Here is an 18,272-nt window from a genome sequence, read left to right on the forward strand (position 1 = left end):
ACGCCGACCAAAGGAATTTGCCCCAAGCAGGAGAGTGTCCTGGCTGGTAGGTTACACATACACAGTACACACACACACACACACACACACACACACACACACACACACACACACACACACACACACACACACACACACACACACACACAAACCTGCACTGTCTCTCTAAAAACACAGACCTGCACTGTCTCTCTCACTTGCACTTAATCATCATACACACAGACCTGTGCTGTCTGTCTGTCTGTCTGTCTGTCTGTCTGTCTGTCTGTCTGTCTGTCTGTCACACAGCTCTCCAGAACTGATGACCATTCTCTCTCCTCTCATTTACCTCTGTAGCAGTCAGACAGGGCCTTCCTGTTGAGATTGTGCTAGTGCTCACACCCAAATTAGAGAGCGAGAGAAGTGAGAGAAGGAGAGAGAAGGAGAGAGAGGGAGAGCTGTTTTTTCCTTCAGCGGATTTCATTAGGGCGGGTGCCGTGAGGAGAGGAGAGAGGAGAAACAGCACATTACCCACTCAAGTCCCTAAAACCCCTCAAGGACTCGGCTAGTTGAAACAAATTGTACACCCCTACTCTCATGGACAAATCCAGCCTAAGCCATCTGCTTAAAAGGTGAAAAGCTCATTAAGATTCAAATAGGCACAAAGAAAGAGGAAAAACTGAGCAGGATTAAAATAGGTAGTTTCCTATTCAGTGAGGTAAGAGGCATTTTACTTTAGAGCAGCGGGAGGCATGGGGAGAGAGAGCTCCTTTCCGCCAGACTTATCTTTCACAACAGTCCTCCACAAAGAAACCCAGAGGGAACACAGGGGAAATGGGTCTCATCATTTTTTAAAATTCTGGGATGGACAAAGTTACCGCGGGGAAACCAACGCAGGGGAGCGGTTTATAACACCGACTCGGTCTTAATCATAACAGCTTTTCTTTTGATTTTCTTGTTCTCTTCTCTCTTTCTTCTTTCTGTCATCCGTCTCCTTTTCCTTCTTTCTGCAATCGTTATTTGTGAAGGTAACCCGCAGGGGCAAAGATGATTTATTCCTTGCCACCACTGCTACGATATCTCTCGTATTTAGATGTCCCTTAATAATCAGGACGTGTCTCCACACTGATTCCTGATTCAGGCTGGTAGTCATTACAGACAGAGAACAGATGTGGAGGTTATCTGAATATGTTCATATTGCCCTCGAATGCGGTATTTTATATAAAACAGAGGATTGATGGCTACTTTGTAGTATTTTAGAACTGAACAGTACTATTCTGCACCGAGTCATGCACTCCCAAGTCTGCAAATCCATGCAATAGGACTCTGGTTCTATTTTGTGGGTTTTTCTTCTGAACTGGGGCCATGATTAAGAGGGACGGCCGGGGGCATTCGTATTGTGCTGCTAGAGGTGAAATTCTTGGACTGGCGCAAGACGGACGAAAGCGAAAGCATTTGCCAAGAATGTTTGCATTAATCAAAAACCACTCCAGTGTGTGTGGGCTCTGCGATTTGGCCGGTGCTGTAAAACACTAGTGTTTAGGGGAACTGTGTGACTCCTCTCAACACCTCTCAGAAGGTCCCTTCCTTTCTGCCTTAGAATGCACTCCACTGCAGCTCCCTGCATGTGCAGTTTAACAGTTCTATTTTTATAGCGCTAGCTACATAAACACCAAATAGCTATTTGATATGGTCATTTGAGGCATGTTCAAAATGTGTCTTACATTTAAGCTTCATCTTATTTTTTTAAATGTTGTGCTCTTATTCTCCAAAGAGGGAGAGGTAATAGACTGTAAATAGACCACGACTTAATGACACCTCACAGCTGCGTGGAGCCTGCCTTGAGAAGTGTACATGTGCACTAATTGATTGGTATTGTTAATTTGAGGTCGCGTTAAGGGAATTTAGTATTCATATTTGATAGTCCGCAGAGCATCTTCAGATGGTCTATCCAAATAAATATGTTACCACATATTATCAACAACCATCTTACTGCATAGTCTTTTTGTGAAATCAGCTCTACATTTAAAAATAAATTATGCTTGTGAAAAATCAAATTGCACAATATTTGTTTTAATAACAGAACTTGGAAATTATTTTCAGATTAAAAAGGAAAAACATATCAGAGGTTAAATTTGATGTGCGAAGCACCAATAGCAAATTAAACCACACCAGTAGCATTTAATGTTACTAAAGTTCTTCTCACAGTCTTATACAATTTACACATTAAATATATCCAAGAAGATGAACTTAATAAGTTATTTTTTTGCCAGCGTTTAATTTAGAGAATAATCAAGGAAGATTAAAGTAAGGACAGGTGAAATGTGCCTTTGTAAATATTATTACAGTTTTTATAGGAGTACATTTTACACCTTAAATTAGTGTGAGAGAGCGGGAGATAAAGAGAGAGAGATGGAGAGGGAGTGAAAGACAGGGCAAGAGCGAGAGAGAATGGGGTGTGAGAGATAGAAAGCAGGGCGAGGAACAGAGGCGCCGTCCTCAGAAAGAGATTAAGAAGCTTGAATGTCAGTTTGTGCGTGGGACTAAACACTGCAGCCGACCACCATTCATAATTGCCTCCCAGCAGGGTAAAGTATTATTTTAGGCTAAACCTTTCCTCTTCCATTTGTTCTCAACATGAAATGGAAAAGGGGAAAAGAAGACAGACACACACACAAACACACTGCTTTAAAAAAATACAAGTGGTATCTTTTCTCTCTAAGTAGTGATAATTTGGCATTAATTGTTAGTTTTTTCCCTCTTTAAATATATTCATCTGGCAGCTTCTGAGGGAGGGAAGGAGGGAGGGATAGCTTCCACAGTAATAGTAGCAGCTGATTGTGAACAGAACAACATTATCAGTCTCTGTGCTCTGAGGGCCTCTGTCTCAGCCTCTCTCTGTTCTGATAAGTCTTCACGTCCAAACAGCAGTTTGATGTGTGTCTGGGTGAGAGAGGGGATACTCCCTAGCAGACATAGATGTGTTGTTTTGACAGGCTGCACACTCTCTTGCTTCACCCAGCCATCAGACACCATCTCATCACCACACTACACACCTGCCCTGCGACTGACAGCTCTCACACAGGAAGGGGAGGGGCCAGGACTTAGTGATCACTCCCTGCCATCTGGAGTGTGTTTTCAGTACAGCAGGCGACCTGGCTGAAATAGTCTGTTTTGTTATTTAGTATGTCTGTGGAGGAAACACAACACAGAGCATATGTGAAAGCAGAACACAGTGGTGTACACAACAACCCAGCCCCTACTCCGTTCAGGATGTTGATCAAAAAAATGCTTTGATATCCAAAATCCTTATCAAGGGGGAAAGAAAGAAAAGAACAGAAAAACGCTCCTCAGCTTAGAGAAATGTCCACACCTGCATCACCTCGTATTCCATTCCCTTTTACAGTAGTCATTCTCTTCCTCCCCTGACCTGGCCTGCTGTAAGGAAAGTCAATGTTATATATGAGTATATAGGGCAGCCATTGAAGTGGAACCACTCCTGGGTTGAATTGAATAGTTTTTCTACTCTCCAGTATCAGCAGGACACGGAGCCTTGCTCAGCGACTGCCTTATATTGCCACTTAGCCGTCTTAAGATTCAGCGCGATTTAATTATGTTTAATAGACCCTAATTAAAAAAAAAATATGACATTGCCACTATAGCCCGGGGCTAGGAGCGCCAGCGCTGTGGGCAAGAGAGAGGGAGAGAGGGAGAGAGGGAGAGGGAGAGAGGGAGAAAGAGAGCGAGAGAGAGAGAGAGAGGGAGAGAGGTAGAGAGGGAGAGAGAGGTAGAGAGGGAGAGAGAGGGAGAGAGGTAGAGAGGGAGAGAGAGGGAGAGAGAGAGAGAGGGAGAGAGAGCGAGGGAGAGAGGGAGAAAGAGAGCGAGAGAGAGAGAGAGCGAGGGAGAGAGGTAGAGAGGTAGAGAGGGAGAGAGGGAGAGAGGGAGAGAGAGGGAGAGGGAGAGAGAGGGAGAGGGAGAGAGAGAGGGAGGGAGAGGGAGAGAGGTAGAGAGGGAGAGAGGTAGAGAGGTAGAGAGGGAGAGAGGTAGAGAGGGAGAGAGGGAGAGAGGGAGAGAGGAGAGAGAGAGGTAGAGAGGGAGAGAGGGAGAGAGGGAGAGAGAGAGGGAGAGAGAGAGGGAGAGAGAGGGAGAGGGAGAGAGGAAGAGAGAGAAGACACCGTGTGAGACTGAGGTTGTGTCTCAGAGGGTACCCTATATACAGTAGTGTACAACTTTTGACCAGATCCCAGGGTGCCATTTGGGACGCAGATATACCCCACAGAGCCACCTACCCTGTGGCTCGACCAGGTTAACATCCATAGATACAGAGCCTTTCGCCTGGGGAAAACTTGTGGAAATAAGCCCTGACCGTCAGATTGCACTCAGATAGTCAATTGTATGTTATTAAGCTATCAAAATGTAAGAAAAGGGAAGGGAGGGAGGGCGAGAGAAACTATCCGCCACCGCCGTCTCCACTTCCACCCCTTAATGTAGTTGGCTAGTTTGAGTGGGTGAGTGAGTGAGTTGCTGAGAGATAGGGAGTGTTTAAGTCCTTCCTGTCCTCTCGTTATTTTATTGCAGATTGATTGGAGGTCTCGGGAGAGAGTGATGAGCGGAGATTGGAGCAGTGCTATTTCTCACTTCTTCTGACGTAAGGACAATCAGTGGGCGTTTCATTGGATGAGGCAACAAAATGACCCCATCTCATTACCAATCAGAGTTATGCATGTGTGCTATGCATTTATACTATTTCATATGACGCCTTTGAAAAGGCTTATATGGTGGTAATAGTCTTCAGAATAGTCCCATAAGGCTATGTTAATAAGCTGGTTCAAAGCCAAGGGACTGCACTGTGACTTAGCCACCAACTTTGTGAATGTATGAGTGTTGATGGGAGAGTTGAGGAGGAAGATGGTAGTTGTGAGATCTGTGAAGAGGTGTCATAGATCTGAGACATTCAGGTGACAAAATCCCTTTACCCATACTCCCCTGGCTGTTGCCCAAACATACACTACCTCTCCCTCTTGGCCCACCATACACTACCTCTCCCCCTGGCCCCACCATACACTACCTCTCCCCCTTGGCCCACCATACATTACCTCTCCCCCTTGGCCCCACCATACACTACCTCTCCCCCTGGCCCCACCATACACTACCTCTCCCCTTGGCCCCACCATACACTATCTCTCCCCTTGGCCCACCATACACTACCTCTCCCCCTGGCCCCACCATACACTACCTCTCCCCCTTGGCCCCACCATACATTACCTCTCCCCCTTGGCCCCACCATACACTACCTCTCCCCCTTGGCCCACCATACATTACCTCTCCCCCTTGGCCCCACCATACACTACCTCTCCCCCTTGGCCCACCATACACTACCTTTCCTCCTTGGCCCCACCATACACTACCTCTCCTCCTGGCCCCACCATACACTACCTCTCCCCCTTGGCCCACCATACACTACCTCTCCTCCTGGCCCAATATACACTACCTCTCCCCCTTGGCCCACCATACACTACCTCTCCTCCTGGCCCAATATACACTACCTCTCCCCCTTGGCCCACCATACACTACCTCTCCTCCTGGCCCCACCATACACTACCTCTCCCCCTTGGCACCACCATACACTACCTCTCCCCCTTGGCCCCACCATACACTACCTCTCCCCCTTGGCCCACCATACACTACCTCTCCTCCTGGCCCCACCATACACTACCTCTCCCCCTTGGCCCCACCATACACTACCTCTCCCCCTTGGCCCCACCATACACTACCTCTCCCCCTTGGCCCCACCATACACTACCTCTCCCCCCTGGCCCCACCATACACTACCTATCCCCCTTGGCCCCACCATACACTACCTCTCCTCCTGGCCCCACCATACACTACCTCTCCCCCTGGCCCCACCATACACTACCTCTCCCCCTGGCCCAATATACACTACCTCTCCTCCTGGCCCCACAATACACTACCTCTCCCCCTGGCCCCACCATACACTACCTCTCCCCCTGGCCCAATATACACTACCTCTCCTCCTGGCCCCACACTACACTACCTCTCCCCCTGGCCCCACCATACACTACCTCTCCCCCTGGCCCAATATACACTACCTCTCCTTGGACACACACACACACACACACACACACACACACACACACACACACACACACACACACACACACACACACACACACACACACACACACACACACACACACACACTCACTCACTCACTCACTCACTCACTCACTCACTCACTCACTCACTCACTCACTCACTCACTCACTCACTCACTCACTCACTCACTCACTCACTCACTCACTCACTCACTCACTCACTCACTCACTCACTCACTCACTCACTCACTCACTCACTCACTCACTCACTCACTCACTCACTCACTCACTCACTCACTCACTCACTCACTCACTCACTCACTCACTCACTCACTCACTCACTCACTCACTCACTCACTCACTCACTCACTCACTCACTCACTCACTCACTCACTCACTCACTCACTCACTCACTCACTCACTCACTCACTCACTCACTCACTCACTCACTCACTCACTCACGCAGGTATAACTGTAGACTGTAGGTATAACTGTAGCTGTGGTCTGTAGGTGTAGCTGTAGACTGTAGGTATAACTGTAGCTGTGGTCTGTAGGTGTAGCTGTAGACTGTAGGTATAACTGTAGCTGTGGTCTGTAGGTGTAGCTGTAGACTGTAGGTATAACTGTAGCTGTGGTCTGTAGGTGTAGCTGTAGACTGTAGGTATAACTGTAGCTGTAGACTGTAGGTGTAGCTGTAGACTGTAGGTATAACTGTAGCTGTGGTCTGTAGGTGTAGCTGTAGACTGTAGGTATAACTGTAGCTGTGGTCTGTAGGTGTAGCTGTAGACTGTAGGTATAACTGTAGCTGTGGTCTGTAGGTGTAGCTGTAGACTGTAGGTATAACTGTAGCTGTAGACTGTAGGTATAACTTTAGCTGTAGGTATAACTGTAGCTGTGGTCTGTAGGTGTAGCTGTAGACTGTAGGTATAACTGTAGCTGTGGTCTGTAGGTGTAGCTGTAGACTGTAGGTATAACTGTAGCTGTAGACTGTAGGTATAACTTTAGCTGTAGGTATAACTGTAGCTGTGGTCTGTAGGTGTAGCTGTAGACTGTAGGTATAACTGTAGCTGTGTAGCTGTAGACTGTAGGTATAACTGTAGCTGTGGTCTGTAGGTATAACTGTAGACTGTAGGTATAACTGTAGCTGTGGTCTGTAGGTGTAGCTGTAGACTGTAGGTATAACTGTAGCTGTGGTCTGTAGGTGTAGCTGTAGACTGTAGGTATAACTGTAGCTGTGGTCTGTAGGTGTAGCTGTAGACTGTAGGTATAACTGTAGCTGTGGTCTGTAGGTGTAGCTGTAGACTGTAGGTATAACTGTAGCTGTGGTCTGTAGGTGTAGCTGTAGACTGTAGGTATAACTGTAGCTGTGGTCTGTAGGTGTAGCTGTAGACTGTAGGTATAACTGTAGCTGTGGTCTGTAGGTGTAGCTGTAGACTGTAGGTATAACTGTAGCTGTGGTCTGTAGGTGTAGCTGTAGACTGTAGGTATAACTGTAGCTGTAGACTGTAGGTGTAGCTGTAGACTGTAGGTATAACTGTAGCTGTGGTCTGTAGGTGTAGCTGTAGACTGTAGGTATAACTGTAGCTGTAGACTGTAGGTATAACTGTAGCTGTAGACTGTAGGTATAACTTTAGCTGTAGGTATAACTGTAGCTGTGGTCTGTAGGTATAACTGTAGCTGTAGACTGTAGGTATAATTTTAGCTGTAGGTATAACTGTAGCTGTGGTCTGTAGGTGTAGCTGTAGACTGTAGGTATAACTGTAGCTGTGGTCTGTAGGTGTAGCTGTAGACTGTAGGTATAACTGTAGCTGTGGTCTGTAGGTATAACTGTAGCTGTGGTCTGTAGGTGTAGCTGTAGACTGTAGGTATAACTGTAGCTGTGGTCTGTAGGTGTAGCTGTGGTCTGTAGGTATAACTGTAGCTGTGGTCTGTAGGTGTAGCTGTAGACTGTAGGTATAACTGTAGCTGTGGTCTGTAGGTGTAGCTGTAGACTGTAGGTATAACTGTAGCTGTGGTCTGTAGGTGTAGCTGTAGACTGTAGGTATAACTGTAGCTGTGGTCTGTAGGTGTAGCTGTAGACTGTAGGTATAACTGTAGCTGTGGTCTGTAGGTGTAGCTGTAGACTGTAGGTATAACTGTAGCTGTGGTCTGTAGGTGTAGCTGTGGTCTGTAGGTATAACTGTAGCTGTGGTCTGTAGGTGTAGCTGTAGACTGTAGGTATAACTGTAGCTGTGGTCTGTAGGTGTAGCTGTAGACTGTAGCTATAACTGTAGCTGTGGTCTGTAGGTGTAGCTGTAGACTGTAGGTATAACTGTAGCTGTGGTCTGTAGGTGTAGCTGTAGACTGTAGGTATAACTGTAGCTGTGGTCTGTAGGTGTAGCTGTAGACTGTAGGTATAACTGTAGCTGTGGTCTGTAGGTGTAGCTGTAGACTGTAGGTATAACTGTAGCTGTGGTCTGTAGGTGTAGCTGTAGACTGTAGGTATAACTGTAGCTGTGGTCTGTAGGTATAACTGTAGCTGTGGTCTGTAGGTATAACTGTAGCTGTGGTCTGTAGGTATAACTTTAGCTGTAGGTATAACTGTAGCTGTGGTCTGTAGGTATAACTGTAGCTGTGGTCTGTAGGTATAACTGTAGCTGTGGTCTGTAGGTGTAGCTGTAGACTGTAGGTATAACTGTAGCTGTGGTCTGTAGGTATAACTTTAGCTGTAGGTATAACTGTAGCTGTGGTCTGTAGGTATAACTGTAGCTGTGGTCTGTAGCTATAACTGTAGCTGTGGTCTGTAGGTATAACTGTAGCTGTGGTCTGTAGCTATAACTGTAGCTGTGGTCTGTAGGTATAACTGTAGCTGTATCTGTGGCTGTAAGTGTTGCTGTAACTGTGGCTGTAACTGTAACTGTAGCTGTTTCTGTGGCTGTATTTGTAACTATGGCTGTGCCTGGATCGATGTGTGGGAGTCGATGTGCGTTTGACTTGATGTGCTGCTCTGGAGCCATTACCAGGGCTGGCTCTCTTGTTGCTCTGTTGTTTCAATAAAGCCATGAGTGTCTGGAACCGAGCGACCCCTTTTGGAAGTGGTAATTGCCCACTTTTGTCTCGTTCCGTTCCCGCTCTCTTCTGCGAACCGTTCACACACACTACATCCTCCCTCTCTCTCTCTCTCTCTCTCTCTCTCTCTCTCTCTCTCTCTCTCTCTCTCCTCTCTCTCTCTCTCTCTCTCTCTCTCTCTCTCTCTCTCTCTCTCTCTCTCTCTCTCTCTCTCTCTCTCTCTCTCTCTCTCTCTCTCTCTCTCTCTCTCTCTCTCTCTCCTCTCTCTCTCTCTCTCTCTCTCTCTCTCTCTCTCTCTCTCTCTCTCTCTCTCTCAATTTAAGGGGCTTTATTGGCATGGGAAACACATGTTTACATTGCCAAAGCAAGTGAAATAAATAATAAACAAAAGTGAAATAAACAATAAAACATTAACAGTAAACATACCACTCACAAAAGTTCAAAAATTATTCTCCCTCTCTCCCTCCCTCTTTCCTCCCTTGTGTTGTAGTACTGTTGGTGAAGGGTTTTGTTCACATGCCTTTCAAATAAAGTGTCAGTGTGTGAGATGCATATTTAATCAGCTGCTGGGGTTGCCAATGAGAGAGCAGCAGAGAACTGAGTAGAGACTTACTCCTGCAGCGATTAGCTAACCTGGGTTGTACTGAGTAGAGACTTTCTCCTGCAGCGATTAGCTAGCCTGGGTTGTACTGAGTAGAGACTTTCTCCTGCAGCGATTAGCTAGCCTTTGTTGTACTGAGTAGAGACTTTCTCCTGCAGCTATTTGCTAGCCTGGGTTGTACTGAGTAGAGACTTGCTCCTGCAGCGATTAGCTAGCCTGGGTTGTACTGAGTAGAGACTTTCTCCTGCAGCGATTAGCTAGCCTGGGTTGTACTGTGTGAGTAGAGACTTTCTTCTGCAGCGATTAGCTAGCCTGGGTTGTACTGTGTGAGTAGAGACTTTCTCCTGCAGCGATTAGCTAGCCTGGGTTGTACTGTGTGAGTAGAGACCTTCTCCTGCAGCGATTAGCTAGCCTGGGTTGTACTGAGTAGAGACTTTCTACTGCAGCTATTAGCTAGCCTGGGTTTACTGAGTAGAGACTTTCTCCTGCAGCGATTAGCTAGCCTGGGTTGTACTGAGTAGAGACTTTCTCCTGCAGCAATTAGCTAGCCTGGGTTGTACTGAGTAGCGACTTTCTTCTGCAACGATTAGCTAGCCTGGGTTGTACTGAGTAGAGACTTTCTCCTGCAGCGATTAGCTAGCCTGGGTTGTGCTGTGTGAGTAGAGACTTTCGCCTCCAGCGATTAGCTAGCCTGGGTTGTACTGTGTGAGTAGAGACTTTCTCCTGCAGCGATTAGCTAGCCTGGGTTGTACTGAGTAGAGACTTTCTCCTGCAGCTATTAGCTTGCCTGGGTTGTACTGTGTGAGTAGAGACTTTCTCCTGCAGCGATTAGCTAGCCTGGGTTGTACTGAGTAGAGGCTTTCTCCTGCAGCTATTAGCTTGCCTGGGTTGTACTGTGTGAGTAGAGACTTTCTCCTGCAGCGATAAGCTAGCCTGCGTTGTACTGTGTGAGTAGAGACTTTATCCTGCAGGGATTAGCTAGCCTGGGTTGTACTGAGTAGAGACTTTCTCCTGCAGCTATTAGCTAGCCTGGGTTGTACTGAGTAGAGACTTTCTCCTGCAGCGATTAGCTAGCCTGGGTTGTACTAAGTAGAGACTTTCTCCTGCAGCGATTAGCTAGCCTGGGTTGTACTGTGTGACTAGAGACTTTCTCCTGCAGCAATTAGCTTGCCTGGGTTGTACTGAGTAGAGACTTTCTCCTGCAGCTATTAGTTAGCCTGGGTTGTACTGTGTGACTAGAGACTTTCTCCTGCAGCGATTAGCTAGCCTGGGTTGTGCTGTGTGAGTAGAGACTTTCTTCTGCAGCGATTAGCTAGCCTGGGTTGTACTGTGTGAGTAGAGACTTTCTCCTGCAGCGATTAGCTAGCCTGGGTTGTACTAAGTAGAGACTTTCTCCTGCAGCGATTAGCTAGCCTGGGTTGTGCTGTGTGAGTAGAGACTTTCTCCTGCAGCGATTAGCTAGCCTGGGTTGTACTGTGTGACTAGAGACTTTCTCCTGCAGCGATTAGCTAGCCTGGGTTGTACTGAGTAGAGACTTTCTCCTGCAGCTATTAGTTAGCCTGGGTTGTACTGTGTGACTAGAGACTTTCTCCTGCAGCGATTAGCTAGCCTGGGTTGTGCTGTGTGAGTAGAGACTTTCTTCTGCAGCGATTAGCTAGCCTGGGTTGTACTGTGTGAGTAGAGACTTTCTCCTGCAGCGATTAGCTAGCCTGGGTTGTGCTGTGTGAGTATTGACTTTCTCCTGCAGCGATTAGCTAGCCTGGGTTGTACTAAGTAGAGACTTTCTCCTGCAGCGAATAGCTAGCCTGGGTTGTACTGAGTAGAGGCTTTCTCCTGCAGCGATTAGCTACCCTGGGTTGTACTGAGTAGAGACTTTCTCCTGCAGCAATTCGCTTCCCTGGGTTGTACTGAGTAGAGACTTTCTCCTGCAGCTATTAGTTAGCCTGGGTTGTACTGTGTGACTAGAGACTTTCTCCTGCAGCGATTAGCAAGCCTGGGTTGTGCTGTGTGAGTAGAGACTTTCTTCTGCAGCGATTAGCTAGCCTGGGTTGTACTGTGTGAGTAGAGACTTTCTCCTGCAGCGATTAGCTAGCCTGGGTTGTGCTGTGTGAGTAGAGACTTTCTCCTGCAGCGATTAGCTAGCCTGGGTTGTGCTGTGTGAGTATTGACTTTCTCCTGCAGCGATTAGCTAGCCTGGGTTGTACTAAGTAGAGACTTTCTCCTGCAGCGATTAGCTAGCCTGGGTTGTACTGAGTAGAGGCTTTCTCCTGCAGCGATTAGCTAGCCTGGGTTGTACTGAGTAGAGACTTTCTCCTGCAGCGATTAGCTAGCCTGGGTTGTACTGAGTAGAGACTTTCTGCTGCAGCGATTAGCTTGCCTGGGTTGTACTAAGTAGAGACTTTCTCCTGCAGCGATTAGCTAGCCTGGGTTGTACTGAGTAGAGACTTTCTCCTGCAGCAATTAGCTAGCCTGGGTTGTACTGAGTAGAGACTTTTTCCTGCAGCAATTAGCTAGCCTTACACACTGCAGAGGAAGACTCCTTTGGTGATACACACTCAACTGGCTTTCTCTTCTCTCTTTTTCTTCTTTCCCCTCTCCTCTCCTCTCCTCCTCTCCTCTGCTCCTGGCCTCATCTCTTCTCTCCTCATTTCCTCTCCTCCTCTCCTCTGCTCCCGGCCTCATCTCTCCTCTCCTCATTCCCTCTCCTCCTCTCCTCTGCTCCTGGCCTCATCTCTCCTCTCCTCCTCTCCTCCTCTCCTCTGCTCCTGGCCTCACCTCACCTCTCTCCTCTCCTCCTCTACTCTCCTCTTCTCCTCTCCTCCTCTCCTCCTCTCCTCTGCTCCTTAATCCACTGCTTCTAACCCCAGGAAAGTGATACATTTATGTCGGGTTTGAAATGGTCTCAAAATGCTTCCTCCTGGATAGGATCCAAAGGCAGGCGAAATAAAGGACAAGAAAGACCTGGGCAAGAATGAGGGAGACAGTGGGAATGAGTGACAGCGAGAGAGAGAACGTGAGAAGAAAATAAAACAGTTTTCGTCATTAATAGACAATAAAAAGCTTCATCTTCAAAATTATTTTTAGATTTTTGCCTCGTTTACCTTTTTTCGAGTTAATCACTTTGCACTCATTTAAATATAAAACATTTCTTTAATCATCAAAGCTAGTGAGCCTCATGCATATTCATGCATTCCCCCCCGCTCTCCACTCATCACTCCTCCCGCTCCCCCCTCCACATCACAGGTTCATTACCTCGCTCCAGAGCCAAACAGCCATTAGCATCAGCCAGCTCTCTAATCACACACACGTACACGCACACACACACACACACACACACACACACACACACACACACACACACACACACACACACACACACAGAGGCTTGGTCACAAGCACACTAACCATGCTGACCCGATGTAACTAACTTCACTACAAGCCCATCCATCCTTCAAGTCTGCAATAACTTAACAGACTTGTTACACATTCTCTCTGATAGGAAAAGAAGGCTGGGAAGAAGGAAGGCTGGGAATGAAAGAGAGAGAGGATGAGAGGAGAGAAAACAAGTGTGCGAGAGAGAGAATGTGAACGAGAGAGAGGGAGTGGGAGAAGGGAGAGAGAGAATGTGAACGAGAGGGTGAAGGGAGAGAGAATGTGAACGAGAGGGAGAGGGAGAAGGGAGAGAGAAAATGTGATCGAGAGGGAGAGAGAGAATGTGAATGAGAGAGAGAGAGAGGGAATGTGAACGAGAGGGTGAAGGGAGAGAGAATGTGAACGAGAGGGAGAAGAGAGAGAGTGGGAGAAGGGAGAAAGAGAATGAGAGAGAGAGAGCGGGAGAAGGGCAAGGGAGAATGTGAACGAGAGAGAGAGAGAAAGAGAGCAGGAGAAGGGAGAGAGAGAATGTGAACGAGAGAGAGCAGGAGAAGGGAGAGAGAGAATATGAACGAGACAGAGCGAGAGAGAGGGAGAGGGAGAAGGATGAGAGAGAGAGAGAGAGAGGGAGAGGGAGAAGGGTGAGAGTGAAAAACCTGTTCTCTGGCTGGAGCTCTGAATATTTGTCAAGAGGCTTGACGAAAGTTTAATTTGCATAATGACTTTGTAGTTCTGCATTAATAACATTTGCATATGAAGCCGTGTTAATTACTCCTGATCAGGCTTTTTTGCATTCATGCATGTTAATTTTCTGCGACTTGCGAGAATTGATGTCCTGGTGTCAGGGATGTGATTGGTGGAAGAGGGTGGTTGTTGAGGCTGAGGGAGGAGGGGGGGTAGTGATGAGGAGAGGTTGCGGAAAGGAGGAAGAGGAGGAGGGGGGTGAGGGTGTTATTGAGAGAATACAGAGAATGGGTGGATGGATGGATGGATGGATGGATGGATGGATGGATGGATGGATGGGTGGATGCATGGATGGCACAGACATTTGTGTTATTCTTATTCTTCATTCTGCTTTAATTGATGGAGATTAAGAAGGAGCCTTTCTGAAGGAATCGTGCCTCAGTGTGAGGAGAGGAGACAGAGAAGCCAGACTAAATGCTCCCGCTCGCAGACAGCTGTTTCAAATCTATTGTTTATCTCTCTGATTTATCTCAAAGCAAGCCACTTATTTTGGACCAACATGGTAAAACAGGCCCCTAGAGAAATGAATGGAGGGTATTGTCAGTGGTGAATAATATCGCCCTGAAAATGTATTGTGATGAAAATATAGCTTATAACTTCACAAGGCTCTTTTTTCGTATTCTGCATTTCAGCTTTTCTCCATGATTTATGGCTGTGCCTCTCTGGCTGTATAAGAATCATGAGTGAATCTTGTCACTGGCCAATATTTAAACCTTTCTGTGATTTGTTTGTTTTGATCTGAGTGTTCTAAGTTAGTGAACTCTGGGTAATTGTGATTATTTTCGGGCACTGCTAGTGACATCACTTCTGTAGTCTTTTGTTTAGATTTTCTGCTTGTGTAATAACTCCATAAAGTCAACAGTCTTTTATCCAGACAGAGTTTTAACAAACGTTGTTTAAGCTCCCTTGTTATATTTTAGTCTTTTCCCTGCAGACTGAGCCCATTTAACTATCCCATGGGGCCGATTGGATGGGTTTGGAGCTCCGTTCTCCTCTTACTGAAGCTACTCTATTCCTCAGCTCTATCTCTCTATTCATAGTCACTCTGACTTCAACCATTTGCTCATGGAATTTTGGCCTTTCACTTGTGGTTTTGGCTAATGCTTCACACAGCAATGTGTGTGTGTGTGTGTGTGTGTGTGTGTGTGTGTGTGTGTGTGTGTGTGTGTGTGTGTGTTTCTCTAGATGCACAAAAGCAAGGGAGACCGAGTCGAGAGAGAAATAAGAGAGAGAGAAATTGAGAGAGAGAAAGTGTGTGTGTGTGTGTGTGTGTGTGTGTGTGTGAGAGTCTGCGTGTGTGTTTTCTCCGGAGAAAGATAATCTGGTGGTCTCCTAGTGATTTGAACATAACGACAAAATTAAACCCAGGGCTTTTACCAGCGTGAAGAGTCTGGGGCCAAAACAAAGAGATTTTAGAGCCGACAGACACTTAATGGCAACGAACCAGGCCGTGCTTGACGGATGGAAGATGGGGCTCGGATCTCACTCGAGCTGCGTTGTCATCACCCCGAAGATAATTGTGCTGAAGGACATTTAATCCCTGAAAAATTGTAAAATGCACAGGGCCTCCGCGGATAATTCTGGGACTTGTTTCTCTTTTTAAATCTAATCTTTAGGACGTATTATTGTAATACAGTAACATATCTTATTGTTTTATTTTCTGCCACAACATGAATGTGATTGATGGAGTTGATTGGATAAAGCTGTACACAATTTGTCCCTGATTGTGTGTAAGTCCTACACTTGTAAAACAGGTATTGTTGCTGTGAAAATAAGTAAGAGGAGAAAAACAAACAGACAGCATTTGATTTTGATAGTATTGTCACGGTGACAATGGCTTTGCGCAAACTAAGGAAAGGATACTTTCGTATTCAGTTGAAAACACTATCGGATGATATTTTATCCCTTGGCCCTTGAAGAAAGGCTGTATTTATCAATGTTTCCTTTGTTGTGAATGCCACTGTATGTGTGTGTGCATGTGCGCGCGTGCGTGTGCGTGTGTGTGTGCGCATGCCCGTGTGTGTGAGAAAGAGTGGAGAGAACACGCCTGACTTGTTGAGACTCCTCTTCTCTTCTCTCTCTCTCTTTCTCTCTTTCTCTTTCTCTCTCTCTCGCTCTCTTTCCCTCTCTCTCTCTCTCTCTCTCTCTCTCTCTCTCTCTCTCTCTCTCTCTTCTCTCTCTCTCTTCTCTCTTTCTCTCTCTCTCTTTCCCTCTCTATCTTTCTCTCTCTCTCTCTCTTCTCTATCTTTCTCTCTCTCTCTCGCTCTCTCTCTCTCTCACTTCTCTCTCTTTCTCTCTCTCTCTCTTATCTCTCTTTCTCTCTCTCTTCTCTCTCTTCTCTTCTCTCTCTCACTCTCTCTCACTCTAATCTCTCTTTCTCTGTGGTGTCTCATGTCAGGTGGTTGAGTAGAGCTGCAGAGTGAGGTAGTTTCCCCAGCCCTGTGTCACTGAGAGCAGGAAACTGTTTAGCTTTAGAGAAACACACCTCTGTTTACAATCTCTACAGGAGAGAAACTGTGTAACTCCGTGTAAGTGTTTGCTTGGCCCAACAGGCTCACAACTTTGTATTTATGTTAAGGGCACATTAGGCCAGCAAACCACAAACTCACCTTTCCATACACTGCACATATTGCTTAAGGTATATTTCACAAGGTAGCTTATTTCACTAAGCTTCCTGCCATCCAGGACCACAATACCATAAGACTACTGAACATCTAATAAAATGGCTACCCAGACTATTTGTATTGCCCCCCCCCCCACTATTTACACTGCTGCTACTCTCTGTTATTATCTATATATAAGTCACTTTAATAACTATACCTACATGTCTATATTACCCCAATTACCTTGACTAACCGGTGCCCCCGCACATGAACTCTGTACCGGTACCACCTGTATATAGCCTCCACATTGACTCTGTACCGGTACCACCTGTATATAGCCTCCACATTGACTCTGTACCGGTACCACCTGTATATAGCCTCCACATTGACTCTGTACCGGTACCACCTGTATATAGCCTCCACATTGACTCTGTACCGGTACCACCTGTATATAGCCTCCACATTGACTCTGTACCGGTACCACCTGTATATAGCCTCTACATTGACTCTGTACCGGTACCACCTGTATATAGCCTCCACATTGACTCTGTACCGGTATCCCCTGTATATAGCCTCCACATGGACTCTGTACCGGTACCACCTGTATATAGCCTCCACATGGACTCTGTACTGGTATCCCCTGTATATAGCCTCCACATTGACTCTGTACCGGTACCACCTGTATATAGCCTCCACATGGACTCTGTACCGGTACCACCTGTATATAGCCTCCACATGGACTCTGTACCGGTACCACCTGTATATAGCCTCCACATGGACTCTGTACTGGTATCCCCTGTATATAGCCTCCACATTGACTCTGTACCGGTACCACCTGTATATAGCCTCCACATTGACTCTGTACCGGTACCACCTGTATATAGCCTCCACATGGACTCTGTACTGGTATCCCCTGTATATAGCCTCCACATTGACTCTGTACCGGTACCACCTGTATATAGTCTCCACATTGACTCTGTACCGGTTACCCCCTGTATATAGCCTCCACATGGACTCTGTACTGGTATCCCCTGTATATAGTCTCCACATTGACTCTGTACCGGTATCCCCTGTATATAGCCTCCACATTGACTCTGTACCGGTTACCCCCTGTATATAGCCTCCACATTGACTCTGTACCGGTTACCCCCTGTATATAGCCTCCACATTGACTCTGTACCGGTACCACCTGTATATAACCTCCACATTGACTCTGTACCGGTTACCCCCTGTATATAGCCTCCACATTGACTCTGTACCGGTACCACCTGTATATAACCTCCACATTGACTCTGTACCAGTACTACCTGTATATAGCCTCCACATTGACTCTGTACCGGTACCACCTGTATATAGCCTCCACATGGACTCTGTACCGGTACCACCTGTATATAGCCTCCACATGGACTCTGTACTGGTATCCCCTGTATATAGCCTCCACATTGACTCTGTACCGGTACCACCTGTATATAGCCTCCACATTGACTCTGTACCAGTACCACCTGTATATAGCCTCCACATGGACTCTGTACTGGTATCCCCTGTATATAGCCTCCACATTGACTCTGTACCGGTACCACCTGTATATAGCCTCCACATTGACTCTGTACCGGTATCCCCTGTATATAGCCTCCACATGGACTCTGTACCGGTACCACCTGTATATAGCCTCCACATGGACTCTGTACTGGTATCCCCTGTATATAGCCTCCACATTGACTCTGTACCGGTACCACCTGTATATAGCCTCTACATGGACTCTGTACCGGTACCACCTGTATATAGCCTCCACATGGACTCTGTACCGGT

The 18,272-nt window shown here is 46.8% G+C and overlaps 1 protein-coding gene across 4 annotated transcripts in view; it reads left to right on the plus strand.

Moving 5' to 3' along the window:
- Positions 1–18,272, plus strand: part of LOC110510947 (B-cell lymphoma/leukemia 11B) — a 109,616-nt gene that overhangs the window by 41,750 nt on the left and 49,594 nt on the right. For all 4 annotated transcript variants that reach the window (XM_036962227.2, XM_036962225.2, XM_090221148.1 and 1 more), the window contains exon 2: positions 1–46. This exon is cut by the window's left edge and continues 404 nt beyond it. In XM_036962227.2, coding sequence (XP_036818122.1) covers positions 1–46 — 46 coding nt within the window. The remainder of the gene's footprint in view (positions 47–18,272) is intronic.

This window comes from Oncorhynchus mykiss, chromosome 25, assembly GCF_057628025.1.
Source record: "Oncorhynchus mykiss isolate SJ-2025 chromosome 25, ASM5762802v1, whole genome shotgun sequence".
NCBI lineage: Eukaryota > Metazoa > Chordata > Actinopteri > Salmoniformes > Salmonidae > Oncorhynchus > Oncorhynchus mykiss.